Source organism: Crocodylus porosus, unplaced genomic scaffold (assembly GCF_001723895.1).
Source record: "Crocodylus porosus isolate Cpor-Errol unplaced genomic scaffold, CroPor_comp1, whole genome shotgun sequence".
Lineage (NCBI taxonomy): Eukaryota > Metazoa > Chordata > Crocodylia > Crocodylidae > Crocodylus > Crocodylus porosus.
The window spans coordinates 14,123,368-14,141,023 of NW_017728916.1; the positions used below are offsets into that span (position 1 = coordinate 14,123,368).

Consider the following 17,656-nt stretch of genomic DNA (forward strand, 5'->3'; position numbering starts at 1 on the left):
GAACCCCACTGCCCACGTCCTTCCAGGTTGAGAAGGACCCATCCACTACCACCCTTTGGGTGCGGCTCTCCAGCCAGTTTGCGACCCATTTGCCTGTGTGGGTGTCGACACCGCAGTCCCCCAGTTTCTTAATGAGAACGGGGTGAGAGACAGTGTCGAAAGCCTTCCGGAAGTCCAGGAAGACTACGTCCGGTGCTACCCCTGCATCTAATGATCTGGTGGTCTGATCGTAAAAGCCCACCAGGTTGGTCTGACAGGACCTGCCACTGATGAACCCGTGTTGGTTGCCCCTAAGCATGCAGTCCCCTGCTGGCCCCTCATGGATGTGTGCCAGAATAATTTTCTCAAACACCTTGCCTAGGATCGATGCTATGCTACTAACGAGATCAAAAGTTAACATGATATGCTACTAATGAGATCAAAAGCTAACAAATTAAAAGACCAGATTAATTAAAATCATACTAACATTTTGTTTTAAAGTAATCCATACCCAATGCTCTAACTATTCCATATATGCACTGCTGTCACTAGATGGCCCTACAGAGCTGCTAAGATTGAACATGAACAGCAGACCAAGTGGTACTGCAGAGCACACTTGTAAGATATGTACTGAATGTGGCTACATGTTCATAAAACGGTGCTTCTAAATGCTCTTTAAGATGAAGCAAAGACCAGATTTTGATGCAGCAACAGGAAACTAACAGATTTAAGTGTAGTTCAACACAGTGGGAAAAGAAAGGGACTATATCTTGATCAAGTCCTTCCTATAGACTGAAAGAAAAACAAAAATGCAGACAGGTTTCAATAATCAAGGTAGCTAAACATGAAGCAGCAGCCAACATATTTATTAACAAGAACTAGAAGGAAAAAGAGGAATTAATTTCAGACACCAAAAAGAAAAGAACGCGACAAGGCACAACAACAGATATGCAAGGAAACCAGGAGAAAAATCAGAAGGAACAGGAAAAACAGGAGAATAAAGGAGTTAAGTCAAGACAGAAAAGAGAAGATGCAGAAAAGGATTAGAAATTATCCTGACTCATTTCTCTAAAGGCACTAGCTAAAAAGAATGAAAAGAGGTTAGGATGACAATAAGGAATAAAAACCTGAGGACTACTAACATGGGAAAAATAGAGAGTAAGGAATTATGTGAAACAAAGAAACTGAAAAGTCAGAGCCAGGGAATCAAAAAAAGAAAATGGGAATATAACATTTAATTACAACTGCTGCTTTTATTTTGATGATGAAATTAACTTACCCAAGAAAATTCTGGACACAGGTAAAGCAAAAGACACATTTGAATATTAAAAAGTTGAAGAAAGAAAAACTGCCAAGCAGAGGAAGAGCAGACTCCAGGACATGGAGATGCACTGTAATAGATGGGAAGTTAAATGGGATTCAAAGACAACATTTTCACTTCAGGTTACAGACCAAAATGTCGTTTAGGGAGTTAAATAGATCAAGGACTATAATAGAAGAAAACATGGTTGAAGCTGGGGTCAGAAGTACATGCTGATAGATTAGCAGCATATTTCACAAATATAGCTTGCAAACAAGTTGAATCAGTGAGAGAAATTCACCCTTGCTATTGTATTATCATTGCATGCAGGGAATTAAGTAAAAGTTTGGCAGAAAAGAAACTGTGAAAATGTTTTTTTAAGACGTGGTATTCCAAAACCTTGTAAATGCAAGGCTTGGCCTGGCTTCTCCAATACTAACAATAACCAGGCAACTGCTGCAGGTTTAAGACTGCATTACACAGCAGCTGTCTCTACAAGAGTACGGGATACATTCTATGGCAATAAAAAGTTTGTCTTTGTTAACAGCAGCAACTATAGAATAAATAATTTTTTATTTTAGTCCACTATATCAAGAAACATTTTCATTCTCCTCTACACACAGATTTAAATTTTACTACAGTGACAAAACTATTGTTTTTCCACTTCTTACACTAAAATCAGTCCCAGCTGCCAGGATGGGTGGCAACACTATTCTACTCAAGAAAAACAGTGGTTCTCAACCAGGGTCAAAAAGCACCCTGGGGTGCCTTGATATCCTTTCAAGGGTGCCCTAAGGTGCCACACACTGTTAGGTTAACAAACATAATTCACAGGATAAACCCAGAGATTTCAAATAGAAATCCATAGCTGCAGTCTTTCTGACTTTTTTGCAACAAAAATACTTCTTCATATTTTTCTGTAGTAAAAAAAGAAGTGAAAATAAAGAGCTGGCATTTTTTGAGGGGTGCCAAGTCTATCCAAAGATGTCTCAAGTCTAAAAGGTGGACAACCACTGCTATAACCCTTATCACAACAGGTAGTTAGAATTTTTTCAGCAGGAGCTCTCCAATTTGCTCCTGCGAGTCTGCCAAAGGTTTTCAACAATCAAAGCAGTACCAGAACCCTGGTTAAGAATCACCAACCCACACACCTGCTACCTACCTTCAGCTCAGCCTCCCTTTGTATATGCATTTTTTTTCCAGTCACTAGCACATAGCAGCTCTCGAGTTTTTAAACAAATAGTGAATCCGCACATCACAGCCTGAATATTTGCAAGCTAGCTCTCAACAAGCCAGTTTCAGCACCACTGTAGCCACGTTGCTACGATGTTTAAAGTAACTGAATTAATGCTGTTTTGAAGGGGATATTACACTGTGAAGATAGCTTGAGAGTGTGCATCCCTACTACTGCTGCTAAAGTTATGCCACTCAAGTGGAACATTTCCTGAAAACTGAGACCCTCGAATTATTTTGCTTTGTGCTTGAAACAAACTCAACCTAGATACATTCATTGCAGTGTCTGCAAATGCTCTTTTATGCCTTTAAATTTAATTTAAACAAAAAAACAAAACTCCTCTCCATTTTTGAGCTTCTACAAATGCAAAAATCACCAGAAAAGGAATGTTCACTATTTGTAAAATTGCTACTGCAGTAGGGGAAGTGCTCAACTACCTCCAGGGTTTTTTCTTCAAAGGTAATTTCTGGAGGAGGATCACATTCATGGCCCAGCACAGGCTCATGAAGCACTTCAGTCTTCTTGATGTTGAGAGAGGACCAAAGCATGCTAGACTTCTCCAAAAAGATCTAGCACAGTCTGGGGGTTTTCCACAGCACACACAAGGATGGTCCAGTCACTGATGTATTAAAGATCAAGGATGGCTGTTTTGAGTACTTTGGACTTTAATCAAAAGCATCCCAGATTGAAGAGCCTTCCATCTATTCAAAATTCAATGTCAATGTCAATTCCAGAAGGGAGATGCTCCTTAATGAGAACCAAGGTGACTGTCAAAAAAAATGAAGAGAGCTGGGATGATAACACATCCTTGTTTGATCCCTGTTCAGATGAAAAATGTATCCATCTCTGATCTGCTGCACAGGACAGTCAGTCATGTGGTAGCAAAGAAGCCTCAGGACCCTGATGTACTTTTCAGGACCCTGATGTATATCCAAATGTGGCCAGTACTTTCCACAAGGCTTCATGAACAACAGTCTTACAATGAGCCTTAGTGAGGTCAATGAAAGCCATATGTAGGTCCTGATGTTGTTCCCTACACTTTTCTTCAACCTGGCAGGCAACAAAGATCACTTAAATAGCCCCACAGGATGGTCTGACACCACAGTGAAATTATGGCAGGACTTCCTCAGCAAGAGACTGTTCAGGAGGATGTAGGCAAGGCTGTTCCCTGCTGTGGAACAGAGGACAAGACTTTGGTAATTCCTATACACAAACTTATCTTGAAAAAAGTCATGAACTTGGCATTCTTCAGGTCCCAGCGTTCTCTTAATTGTTCCAAATCCATAGAATGACTTTGTGGAGTCTCAGTACCAGTTCCTTGCTGCCAGCATTGTACATTTCAGTGGGTATGCCTTCCAATCCAGTAGCTTTGTTCTTGGTTTCTTAGGTGGCATGCCAGACTTCTAGGACAGGAGGGTTGGCCAGTGATCCCCTTTCCACGTGTTGGGAGATGGACTCCATGGTTTTATCTGCCACAGTAAACTTACAGATCAGAAGTGCCTCACACTGCTCTTTCCATCTAGCTTGGATAGATTAATTGTCTTTGTGGAACATAGAATTCCTGAGATTGCAGGAAAGTAGGACCACAGGAAGTTGGGCTTTTGTCACCTGGAAGAAGTGGCATGCCACATTTCTCAGCATAGAAGTGGATCTCTAACTTGGTACCACTTGATTTTTAATTTCCAGAATTGTTTGAGCTTTGGCTTTGACGAGCTAATATGTCTCCTGTTGAGATGAGGTGTCCTCTTTCCAAGCAGAATTAGCCCTTCTCTTCTAGTCGAGGAAGACTTGCATCTCAGTGTTGCTTTTATCAAACCAGTCTGGGTGTCAAAGGGTGGTATTCAGCATGGGCTATATGAATGGCAGTTTTAAACCCCTTCTAGAGTTTCTCCATATGGCCTTCTTTTATTGTGGATATGGCAGCAAGCTTTCCATGGAGACACCATTGGAGATCCTTACAGACCTTCAGGTCTTGATGAGATTTGATGTTGAAAGGCCTTCACGCTGCTTTTGGCTGTTTGTTTGTTTTGGTTTTTTGGTTGGGGGGGGTTGGTGCTTCAAAGCAGGCTGGATGTTCATAATGGATCTGGCAAGACTGATCTCTCCAGCAGCCACTGGTTCTTCGCATGGCTTGCATGATACAGACATCCATTCAATCATGGGCTCTACCAATAACATAGTCAAGGAGGTGCCAATTTAGAGTGAGAATGTCGTCAGGTGGTCCTGTATTTGTCACTCTGTCTGAAGATGATGTTCATGATGATAAGACCATGCTCTGCATATTTGCCCAAGAAAAGCATGCCGCTAGAGTTGGCTTTCCCTACTCCGTCCTTCCTAATGGTGCCACTGGAGAGTTTCAGGTCACCTCCAATACTGACACTGAATATCACCAAGGAGAATGATCTTGTCCTCCATGCAAGTATTAGTTAGAACGTAGGCAAGGCTGGAGTATAATTGTTGACATCATTTAGTAAATCAACATCATGACAGTGATGTGCTGGTTTTTGCTGAGCTTAAGACGAAGGGTTGCAAGACATTTGTTAATACCCACAGGAAGCTCCATAAGTTGCAGATTCGTGGCTGAAGACTGCCAGATTAACTAGTCCTCTGTCACTACTGGTTCCATCTCTGCAGGGCTTTTGGAGGTTTGTACAGGAGAGCATGTTGTTTTCCATGGTAGAAGCCTGTGCGTGACTGTTTAACATGAGGAAGCTGGTGCATGGAAACAGCAGCCATGCAATCTTGACAAAGTAGAGAAGTCTGAGCCCAGTGGCAAGCAAGAACCCTAGATGACAGAAGACCTCCATCTTACTACAGCCTTCTTCCATCTACACAGCTGTTGAAATCTTGACATCTTCTGCCTGATGTGCCATTGAGGACATGCCTTTGGACCGTGGATTGTCTGGAACCTCCCCTTATGACTGTTCACCATGGGTAACACTGCCAGAAGTGTAAGTCTCCAGGCAACATAACTCTGAAGATCATTGGAAGACACAAACCTCCCCACCACTACAATGTTTCAATCCACGGAGAGGCCCAAAATATACCATCATCTACTTAAGCAAAAGTCTTTGAGTAGATAGTTCTCTCAGATGACCCTGTGTTTGATCAAGTTAAAAAAATATCCTATTCAATAGGTTTTTCACCATGTTGGCCTGATTCCTGTCACTGGAGTCAATGGAAAAGTCCCATTACAATTTAAGTAGATCTTGACAAACGGTGAACCCTTTTGTAAATCCCAACCTAAGTGTTCAAGTGCACATACTTAACTAAGCACTCTAAATCATCTCAGTCAGTGTCCTAATACAGGAAGAGAAGAAAAGTCTACCTGCAGGCAGATATTAAATTCATATATAAAAATAAAAACATATGCACTTTGTAAATAAATGCATGGAACAGCAATTTTTCTTTTAAGTTCAGATTAGAACTGTCGCGCCCTGAAGACTGGTGTACCCTTGACCTGCGAGCCTTGGTCGGCACGACTGGCTTAGCGTGAAAGGGATCGGTGATCAGACAGGTGGGTGTTAATGGCGAGTAGGAGTCATGTGACTTAAAGCGTATTGGTTACACAGAAAGTTTATTTTACTTACACTACTGATGTTTGCAGGGTAGGCAGAAGAGTTGATTTGTTCAGTTACAGCATGCAGATATCATGTTACCCAGTATTTACAGGGTGGGTAAGAGGCTTGCTTGTTACAGGTTCTGAGTGATTCACACAAGCTGTCATGGTCTGCAGACTACCGAGAGCTCTTGATAAAAAAGATAACGAGAGACATAGATGAGCTGGCAAAGACGGGGTTACGCCAGAACAGTTTGAAGGCAGAGAGGTAAAATTTGTGAATGGCCTTTTCACAAACTGAGCTGCTTGAGTGTGTACACAGTTCTCCGCTTTGGGTGGAAGTTCTTTCAAAGTTATACTCGGCAAGGTGGCCAATTACTACACGCCAGGCATGAATAATTAACAAGCTGGCAATCGTGCTTTCTTTGTTCGCTCAGGTTTCAGAAAAGGGGGGTTATTTTTTGCTTGTGTGGTACTGGTTCTGTTTGATCACAGGAGGGCAAACATAGCACATTATTTAATTTTACAATTTCATTAAAGTCAGCTAATCTCGTTACCATAGGTACGATATCTTTTTTCACGTCACAGTGCTGAGTTGTATACAATCCAAGGTTAGCTTCTCTCTCGTATGCAAGCTCAAGTGATTTGAAATGAGGCATAGACAAGGGTGTGTGCATGCAGCACTGTTAATACAGAAGGATAGACTACAATTACAGAGTTTCCTGTGTTAGCCTCTGACCTTTTGCCATCGGCATCTGAAATCAAAGACTTTAATCTTTGACAAGAACCTACCTAAAAAAGTATAACAGACATTGTGCAGAGGTTTTGGGGACAACGCAGTACAGAAAACATTAACAGTAGCCGCATCTACACAAGATGCTGACTGCACAATCATTTAGTACATGTATAAACAAGTACTAAATGACTGCACAATAAACCAGTTATTATGCAGTAGCAGCAAATGGCTTTTTCATGATGCTGACTGCACAGTAGCCCAAGACTACTGCACAGTAACATAATATCATGCTTTCTGCCAAGTGACTCGACTACACAGTAGTCGCAGGCTACTGTGCAGTCAGTGTCTTGTGTAGATACATCCAGTGTATCTGTCACCAAACTAGGGAAGCTCACTAATACTCAAATTCTTTTCTCCTGCAGAAACTCCTAAGTCTCAGGTCAGCACTGGTCAGCATTATAAACACATTTAAGAATACCATATGACATTTACACATAATTTGTACCCATACTTGTCTGCAGTATATGTTTTGCATTATTTTTTAAAATATCTACCAGAGTAGATTCATAATAGACTCAGGGTCACTGAAGGTCTAGTATTAAACTCTTTCTTCCTAGCCTGGGCATAGTATATTCTGTATCTAACAGCCTACTTAATTCTTAAGTTAAAAATGCCTGCAGCAAAATAAAATTTAAACTCCATGACATTCTTCAGACTGTTTCATGGTATTCAGGAGATTTTTTTTTTTTTTTTTTTATAATTTGGGGGGAAGAGTAGGTTAATTATGCTTATTTATTAATGCAGTGTAAATTGTTGTTTGTAACCACACGTATGCCAAGCAAAACCATGCCATTTTCAGTTTTGCAGCCAACATACACGTAAGTCCATTATGACTGTTGAGAAACTACACTAGGCTAAACCAGGCAGACTTACAACAGTCCTTCAAACTTATTCTAGTCATATGCCTACTGTATGCATAACAGTCATAGAAACTCACCACCAAGCATATTTGCTATAAGTTTTATTCAAGAGGAAAGAACTACCGAGACACTTGGCAACTCAGTCCTTGAATGTGATTCTACAATTGAAATACACTACCCATTTTGAAGATTAGAACTCTAAATTGCAATTCTGTACAAAATACAGTTGTTTACCTATTGTATATCAGTAATCAATACTGTTTTTCCTAAGAGGTTTGCTTTGAAAAGGAACTACTTTTCCCTGCATTCATTTCAAAAATAAGATCTTACCCTAATCTAACTGAAAGTCATTTACTGCTTATTGATCCTTTCCTAAAATTTCATTTTCAACAACAAAAGTGTAAAAGTGGTTTCTGATAAGTTACTGAACTTCTAGATTCCATCCTACTGATTAATAAAATAACTACTACTCTGCCTTCACATGCATCTTAAAAAACTCTAATGTTGAGTACTAAAATATAGTCCTCAGACAATGAGCATTACTTTCATGTCACAAGTACTGCAGGTATGCTAAAGATGAAGAACCAAGCTATTGATTAAAGAAAATGTTCACAGAGTAGATTTTAAAATGGAAGAATACAGAATCGTGAAAAGCTTCCCTTCTGCATTTCAAGTGTGTAAAGGAGATTTCGTTTTTAATATCTATATTTGAAAGACTCAAATGTCATGACAATGCAATTTTTAAATACTGACAACTTGAGCTGATTACAACATCAGTTCTTGACATTAATATACAAGTATAAGGGCGGAAGAGAAGGCAGAGGCTTAATATTTATACATCTGAGGTCAAAGCAAATCATCTAACAACAAGCTACTGATTTTTATTTTTAGTACATAGTATCAAAGGAAAAAAAACAGGAGACTCAAATCCATGAACTGCCCAGATAATGACATATACATAATGAAGAACCTCTGGGATATTGTATACTTCAAAATTTAGAGGGAATCTTATAAAGCACAAAAGAAAAACCAGAAGCCATGCCAGACACGTGAGGCATGATTGTGGGGTCATGCATTAGATTTCATCACGCCTTACTGCTGGTGCAGGGAAAGTCTGTTCCTTGGCTCCCACTGCCCTGGAAGAAGCAAGCTCCTCAGTTGAGGGGTTCCCAGCCATGAACCTTCGTGGCTCTGGGATCACAGCTGCCGTGATCCCCCAACCCTGGCTGTTTGCCACACCCCTGAGGCTGAAAGATCACAGCAGCCAAAATCCCTCAGCCCCAGGGGTTTCACATACCCCAGCAGCAGCTGCACCCCCCATGGCTGCCAGGGCCCTGAGTCCTGACCTGTATGCATAATTCCTAGCCAAACTGTCTACTGTTACCTGGGTATAACTAAAATATTAAGCTCCTGAACTTATCCACTGTAGTGGGTTTTGAAATGAATCCTAATAGTTTCAATCTATGGTTGTTTATTTGATACTTTGGACATGTTTCTGTCATTACTGCACTATCATACTATTGTTCTACTTCTTAAGTCTTATGTTGATAATCTCTGTGAGGTCCCCTCTACATGTTACAGGTATATCGCGATTAACTGAGTAACTGTGAAATTGCTTTGAGACCAGCTCTATGTGCAAAGTAGCTATCACACCATAAAAAGCTCAAACCAGCCTTGAAAATAGTATACTAGCTTTGCAAGACTCCCAGCCCCAGATGGACGTGGTGCACCTGTATATGTCACAGCATAAATTAAAGCTCAATAGCAACCAGCTATGAAGTTAATATACATTTTCAAAGTCTAGCTTCTTAGCTGACTGCAGCTTTTATGGCGCTATAGCTATTTTGCACATGCTGTATAGCTGGTCTCAAGACAATTGCACAATTACTCCGTTAATAGTGAGAGACCCGTAACACGCAGAGGAACCTCACAGAGGTTATCAGTGTAAGAAGCAGAACAATAGTATGACAATGCAATAATGACAGAAAAACATCCAAAGAATCAACTAAGCAAAGATAGACTGGAACTATTAGGATTCACTTCAAAACCCACTACAGTGGATCAGCCCAGGAGCTTAACATTTTAGTTATACCAGGTAGCTTTAGAAAATCTGGTTAGGAATTATGCATATCGGTCAGGATACATTTGTCCAAAATGCTACCTGTTAGCTAGAAGTAATGTACAATGACTAGCTGGATCAAAAGCAGGCCTCTCTCACACCTGCTACAAGTCAGGCTGCTCATCTTTCTCTTCTTACAGTCTATACATCCTAGCTGTTCAGTGGCAAGCCAACTTCAAGTCAGTCCTCTTTAACACTTCCATTATTATTTAATATTAAAAGAAATACCTAAAAATATACATGACAAGCATTACCTATAGCTTCCTGACGAGGCTTACTGGGCTTCTACTTCACTGCTGAAACTGATAATGTTGATACTATTTTTAATGAGGTAAAAATAGAAATTCACTACAACTTTTCATAACAATTATTGTAGATTTTCAATAAAAACATTTCAGCTAAATTCAAAGTACAGCAATTCCATTTTATTGTCAACCAGCCTGTACAGATTTAAATCCTACAATGGAACTTCTTATCTGTGTTAAGCATATTCTCCTGGTCAAGGGGGAAAAAGAGGATCCAGTTTAGTGGAAAGACTATTGCAAAACACAAAAAAAAGTTATATGTTACCAACCAATAATTTTTTTTATTTATTTTCTTAGGTAAAGTAGTTCTTTCTTCCTTTCATGTCCTGAGATCGTTGATGACTGGTATTTAGCAGAATTTGCAGATTTGTTAGAATCTGATACGACCATCATGTGACCACTTCTGCTATGGCTGTTAGCAACTTACTCAAGAGTATTAAGAAGCATTTTCCTTTTTTATACAATGACATTTTCCAGCTCAGTAAAACATTCAACATTCTCTCTTACGAAGATTGTATCCACAGCAGGAAAAAAGGAAAAATAAACCTACAACTTCCCTGTTATGTATCACCATTTCATTAGGACAGTAGCCAAGATGCACAGGAACTTCTAAGTTAAATCACAGCTTTCTGTTAATGCAGAATTACATTTTTTTAAAGCAGTGTTCCATCAAGCAGGAAAAATACTGTCCGATATTCAAACACGCTTCAAGTTTAACATATAATGGATCTTCACATTGTATTTGTTTTATTTGTAATGTTTTTCTGCATTGTATTCAAGAAATATTATAAAACACTTACAAAATGGCCCAGTTCAAAATCCAGTTCTTAGAATTGGACTTAGTTTAATCCAAACAAACTACTGTTATTTAATGGACACATTAATCGGCTAACTTAGATTAGTTGCTACAGCTCAGATATACCACACTTAAGGCACGCATGTTAAATATATGGTCTGTAGGCTGCTTTCAGCCTGTGGAGCTATTCCATCCAGTCTGCTGGGTTGCAAGCAAGCTCCCAAAAACTTGGGGTGGAGCTAGGGGAAGTGGCCTGTCACAGAATTCGGGACCCATAGGCCATGCTGGACATGACCATGGATAGCAAGGGAATGAACTAAGACCATGTTCACACAGCCCTTGGTCCCTGGACCTCTAGCCGCCACCACTGGACGCTCAGCTGCTGCAACTGCACCCCAGACATTGGGCCTGGGAAGACACCAAAAGTTTTGATCCAGCCTGAGGCAAGTTTGACACACCTGGTTAAGGAATGAAAATGGCCTGTAACAAGGGCTGCAAGGGAACTTCCCAAGTCATATCTTATCCCTAGAGGTTTCCAACCTAACTGAAGTAAAGAGAGGATGCACAGGTTCAAGCTAATTCTAGGCCTTTGGTGGTCTTTTCACTTCATTTCCTAAACATGAAGAAGTACAAAGCTGCCATTCATTCCTTTCGAAGGCTTACAGCCTCACTTTGATCACATGTATGCATACGATGCCCAGTGATCTATTTGGCAGCCAGCCTCCAGGTCACACTCACTCTGGGTTTCTTTCATATAAATATTAGTAGTCTTCTGCAGCATCTCTACCGTGTTTCCCTACTATCATATTTTTTTCATTTGTTACTAATCCCAAACCTTGGTTTCATTTCAGACTACTTTAAGTCTTGTCTTGAAAAAAATATTTTCAGTAAAAATATTTGCCCTGAAGACCTCATTTCTTCTGCCTTCAGCTTTCTAATGTGCATTTCATTTAATACACTCACTTTCACTGTAGAGCAATATTGTTAGTGCGTTGATTTGATAAACTGGCACGTCAAAATTAAATTACGGACTGATGAAGACATTATATTTAGTATCTATACAATGTGTGTGGCTGAGTGTGATGACGGACCTTACAATGCCTCTCTGTATCCTTTTATAATCTCCCAAAGAGCTGCAAGTACCCTGACTTTCCCACCTCTCACATCTTGGATGTTATTATAATATGTCCTGCTTTATGATGTCACTTGTAGGGAGCGTTGCTATATATATTTGTTGTTTCATTTTGCTTTTTGGGTGTCTCTATTAGGAGTCCCGGTATTACAGAGGAAAACTTCACTCGATTATTTACATACACTCACCGATATATATACTCACAATCAGATGCAGATTAACACTTATCTTTATTCTTTATAACACTATACAAACTTGCATTATCTTTAAACAGAAGTGATCCCTTTTTTTTTAAACAATTATATCAACTTTGTAATCTTATCTACATACTGTTCTTATTTAACCTTTATCAGTTTGGAGTCCCTTTAACTCTGGTTTGTCCGTTTTGTTTTGGTTTTTTGTTTTTTTGGGGGGGGATTTAGAGCAGGATTTTCTCTTCAAGACTTATTGTTTCTCTCTCTTTACTTCTGCTATCCTGAGTTTGTACCTGTCATCTGGTGTGTGTCTGAAGCCTTGAATCCTTGTGGTCAGCACTCAGATGTTTTCTCTAAGCTTGTGGGAGTGAGTCAATTCACTCTTCTCTTTTTATATACCTAGTCTACACTTAAACCAACGCTTTGTTTCCACACTATCTAGAGTCATTTTCCTAAATGTAACCACCTTGTTGTTAGGCCTTTAGGTCCAAATTGACTACAGTAGTTATCCAGATTAACAGAATATCCATCATGAATTCAAATGTATGCCAGTCGTATAGTGTTACCTACTACTTTAACTAAGGAGCTAAGCAATACTTTAGCTAGGTGTCATCAAGACCCTTAAAGCCCAGTTTAATAACTGGATGAAAAAGCAATGGTGATTCCATGCCACTTTAGTGCTAACCAATTCTGTGGGCCAGAAGTGGCCCCTGAACTGACCCAATCCAACCTGCAGCTTGGAACAGTGGCAAGCAGCTCAGCCTTATGCATCTACTTTCCTGCCCTGCACCATGCCCCTGCAGCCCTCTGTGCTCTTTCCTTCCCTATGGAAGGTGCTGCTTATTCTCTCCCTTTTCCTCCCTCCCCACTTCCCTATGGCAGGCACTGTTTTCCAGGAAAAGCTCTCTTCTTTCCCCAGCTCCCTCTGACATTAGAAGCAGATTCCTTTTCACATTCCCCTGGTGAAGCACACTCCTGTTCACATTCCTTTTTCATTCTTCCCTAGAGGGAAGTGGTGGATGCTAGTGCAGCTGGGTCATAGGCATCCAGGCCATGACTCTAAGAGGTTGAGCTCATTGGTCCAGCATGTGTAGAATGCATTCTGCTGGAAAGCTAACAGTCTTTGCACTTGCAAAAAGCTCACTCCTTACTTAATTTGCTCTTGAATGACAGAAACAAATAAACAAAGAAAGCACAACTTACAAACAATAAATTCCCTTAAATGCTTTGTTATTAAGAAGGATGCCATATCTATTTCCTTAGCATAAAATGAATTAGATGCAATAAGTCTACCCTATGAAGTACAATCAAATACAATATGCTTGTTTCAGTAAAATATAATTATACAATAAAAAGAAATTATGAATGAGTCGCCAACAACTAGCATGCAAAATGTAGGTGCAGTTTTTTTTTAAATCTCTCCAGCCAGTTAACAGGATTTACAGTACAAAATACATAAACATGGAAATGACATGGAAGTTAATAAAACCGTTATCACCAATAATTAATGAGTCCATCAAACCACCACCACTGCAGGTTAAATTCTGGGCTTACTTTCCTCTGTGTGTATACTGTAGAGAAAGTAAATTTTCTCTTCTCTTTTTTCAGTCATCTACATTTTACATCCCTAATTATGTGAAAAATTAGTTGTATAGAATCAACAAGTGCACCTCCTACGACTCTATAGGAAACAGTTAATAAACAATCCTACCTAAAGTATACAATTATTTCAAAGAAACTGCTATCTGCTGACAAATCAACCAAAAATGTAAAAGCAGGAAAGCATCTCTCTCTCAAATTCTAGACGACGTATTACTATCTACCTTAACTTTGCTTTTAAAAACTATGTATGACCATGATTTTCTGTTTCTTCCAGTTTGTTATGGGCTAGGATGCCAACAAAAGGTGTTTTTGCTTCGTATTCCATTCCATTTGCTTTTATGGTGTTTCTGTATCTCAATGTAAGCCATTCTAAGCTTTGTTCAGGAAGGACAACATACAAATTTAATAAATAAATGAATATACAACTGTTGTCTTGTAAAAAATCTGCAGGAAGGACATTTTTTATTTCTGACTTTAAAAAAAGAAAAGAACAAGCAGCATCAAAAGTCCTTGTTTATACTGTTTATACCAATATAGTTAAAACACTGCAGCCTGATAATGGGGATAGTTGTGTCAGTATTATCCATCTTTTATTGCAAAGAACTCAAGGGGGATCATAATATATCAGAATGTTTTTGGAGCTATGGATTCCCATTTCAAACCTCTGTTTCTCTTGTGAATCATTCATTGGTGCTTGCACACTTAGTATTCCAGGGCAGACTATGGGACGTTTAGACGAACGTCTTGACACTCCAAGTCCTGTGACACCCTGGTTGAGAAATTGCTGCCCTAGCATCTGCATTGGGCAACTAAATATTCTCTGTCCCTACAGAATAGCTATATATTTTTTATTCTACAGTAAGTGCCATAATGGCAATGTAAGTACATTCCACGTCAATCATATAACTCAGGAACTATCTTTCACAAGTCACAGTCAGTTAGTGAGGCATTGAGAAACAGGATTTATACTCTAAACAAGTGTTTAACAAAATTTTTCAGTAGGTAGTTGTTCTGTTCCTTTATCCCCTCTGTGCTTGGATCAAAGAGTTGTATCCCAGCAACAGAGCCATTTAAGTAATTAAAAACTCTTAACTAGACACCATAAAATTTAACACAAAAAGAAGATTACGAAGCTATAATATTGCAGTAGAACATGACACACTGACATGCTTCTGAATTTCCTAGGGTAGAGTCTCTCTGGCCAATTTTCATGTATTATATGAAATGATGTCCAAGACAAGCTATAAGACAAAAATTGTTTTAATAATTTTTTTATTGCTTTGGTAGCAAAAATTAAGTTAAATCCTATTTCCCAAATTAGAATAGCATTTTAAGGCAAGATTAAGATACATAGGAGCTAAGCAAGAAACCTGAAGGCACTATGACAGCATATAATGAAGTTGGATTTAGAAGGCAAGGTTCACAGGAAATCAAGGACTAATGTCATTATAAACACTAATTTCTTCTGAGTAAGAGAGATCATGATACACTGCCCAGGGAAACTTTACCTTCATTTTTTTTTTTTTAATTGTCTTCAGGGATCGTTAAAAAACAGTGGTCTGCTGTATACTTTCCTCGAAATGCGACTATGCTTTTTGATAAGCAATCCCTCCTAACTTGTACACCCCCTCTTGACTTTAGTCTTTTACTGGAAGCTAGTCCCAATCAAAGAATTAAATTCTGGTAAGGTCATTACCTAAGTTTACATCTGTCCGTTGCTGCTGAATTGAATTTTATCAACCCACTGAAAAAAAAAAATCTGTGTGTGTCTGCAGATTTCAACGTTTCTTGTTCACCAGATGTTAACTAGATTTTGTTGCAAAATCTCAGAGTTTTCAAATGTATTCTACATTTGTTCCTAACCATTGGAAAGTTATATTGTTTTCAAAACTACATAGGATATTATCTGAACACTACAGAGAGAGTTTGACCTAGAAAGATGCAAAATGTACAATCAAAAGCAATATACAAAAGTCAAAACAGGAGGACAACTGATAGGTCTGACAAAAAAGTTTTACTATCTTAGTAAAAATAAAGCCTAAGTACTTAAACTTTCTAAGTCTATGACGATTTCAGGTGTTATTTCCAACCTCAAGAGAAGTAGAAGAAAGCAGGCTATCAAAGTTTCTTTAGATTAGATTCATTTTAAGGTTTTTATCCAGGTACTGATTTGGTCATCAACATGAAGACGCAAATAGGAAAGACATGTATTTATAGATACAGATCATGTCTAATTCAGAGTTCTCCTCCGTCACTTCCCCAGCTTTTAAATGCTGAAATAACCATAAAAAGTGAGTTTGATATTAGAGACATAGTTCAAGTTACCATAAGACATCTACCATTGATCAATTTCAACAGATTTAACACACTGCCACAATCGACTCGTCACTCTGATCCTATTTTAAGTGGGGAAGCCTTCATTCCTGTAACTCCTAATCCCCAATTCCTGTAACTCCTACCATCTATTCCTGCCAAAAATATTAAGACTCTATTCCTGTTCCCTATAGTCTCCAGCTTCTTTTGGATCCCTCAGATTCTCCTCCTTTCCTGCTGCTCTTATAGCAGCCAATACAAAAGAACTAACGTGTCTTTTTTGGTCAACTCATAGCTGGGTAATCTTGCTAAAAACAACTTTGGTATAGGAAGTTAGATTTTCATTTTTCTAATATCAAGATACATATTTAAAAACATGGATTCCATTTCTGATTCATGCAGAGGGTAAAGAGTTCTCCAGCCAACGAACCAAACTCTTTGAATACTACTGTAATACACATGCACACACACCGTTATATTGAGTCTAGATGAGAGCGGCCAGTTTGCAGTACAAGTGCCACAACTGAAACAAATAGCTTGTGTGTGGCATGTGGCAGATCAAGGATGGGTAGAAAACAAAGCACTAGATCAGGCAGGAGAAGGGGACCAGAGTGACATTCCAGGAAGGTGAGGGGCTAGTGTGGCACTCCTGCCAAAAACACTGGCCCCAAGGGTGCCAACTGTCCATAAATTTGTGAACACTCTGTATAAAAGGGCTAAAAAAAGCTTACCTGTGAAGTCTGTAGAACAATTGAGCTGATAATTATATGCATTAATAGTGTAAAAAGTGGTCACTTACCTGACTGGATTGCTGGTCAGAGACACTCTCAGAGACTCCAAGCAGTTGAGAAGTTTTTCTTCTGTGATACCAGATCGTAATTCATGTACATATTCCTGGGAAGATAGTGTGCATTCATGCTTGCTATTTTTCAGTCCTCCCTGTAAAAATGTGCAAACAAGGAGGTTTGACATTAGAAGTATGTATTTAAACAGATACCTCCCACATACTGACATCTATTCTTCTTATGTAAAAACTTTTCTCTGACAACTGCACCCAAATTCCTGCCTTACAGCTGTAAATAAGACTTTACAGAAATGTCTTTTCTTGTTTAACTTAGCAAGGATAAACAATTTAATGTTCCTGCTTGATAAAGTTATGCAAGTCCTGGATTTTGGGGGCTGTCTCAGCACCCCAGCTGTTGGAGAAAACTGAAGAAAAACTCCTGGATTGGAGCAAACCTGTCTGGCTTCTGACTCATAAGCCAGGCATACGTGGGCAGGTTCACACCAATATGGGACTTTTGTTTCAATCTTCTCCAGGGAGCCCAGCCAATGGTCCAGACTCCACTGGGCTGCAAGCAAAGTCACTGGTGTAGTAGACTCGGAGCAGAGTGAGAGGGGGAAAGAAGGTGTAAGGGGGGAGGGAGCATGTTTGTGTGCTGTACTGTCCTCCTGGGAAGCACAGAG

At 39.3% G+C, this 17,656-nt stretch overlaps 1 protein-coding gene across 2 annotated transcripts in view; it reads right to left on the reverse strand.

Moving 5' to 3' along the window:
- DIAPH2 (diaphanous related formin 2) overlaps positions 1-17,656 on the reverse strand; it is a 686,654-nt gene that overhangs the window by 637,371 nt on the left and 31,627 nt on the right. For both annotated transcript variants that reach the window (XM_019536467.1, XM_019536466.1), the window contains one exon: positions 16,989-17,128. In XM_019536467.1, the coding sequence (XP_019392012.1) occupies positions 16,989-17,128 (140 nt within the window). The remainder of the gene's footprint in view (positions 1-16,988; positions 17,129-17,656) is intronic.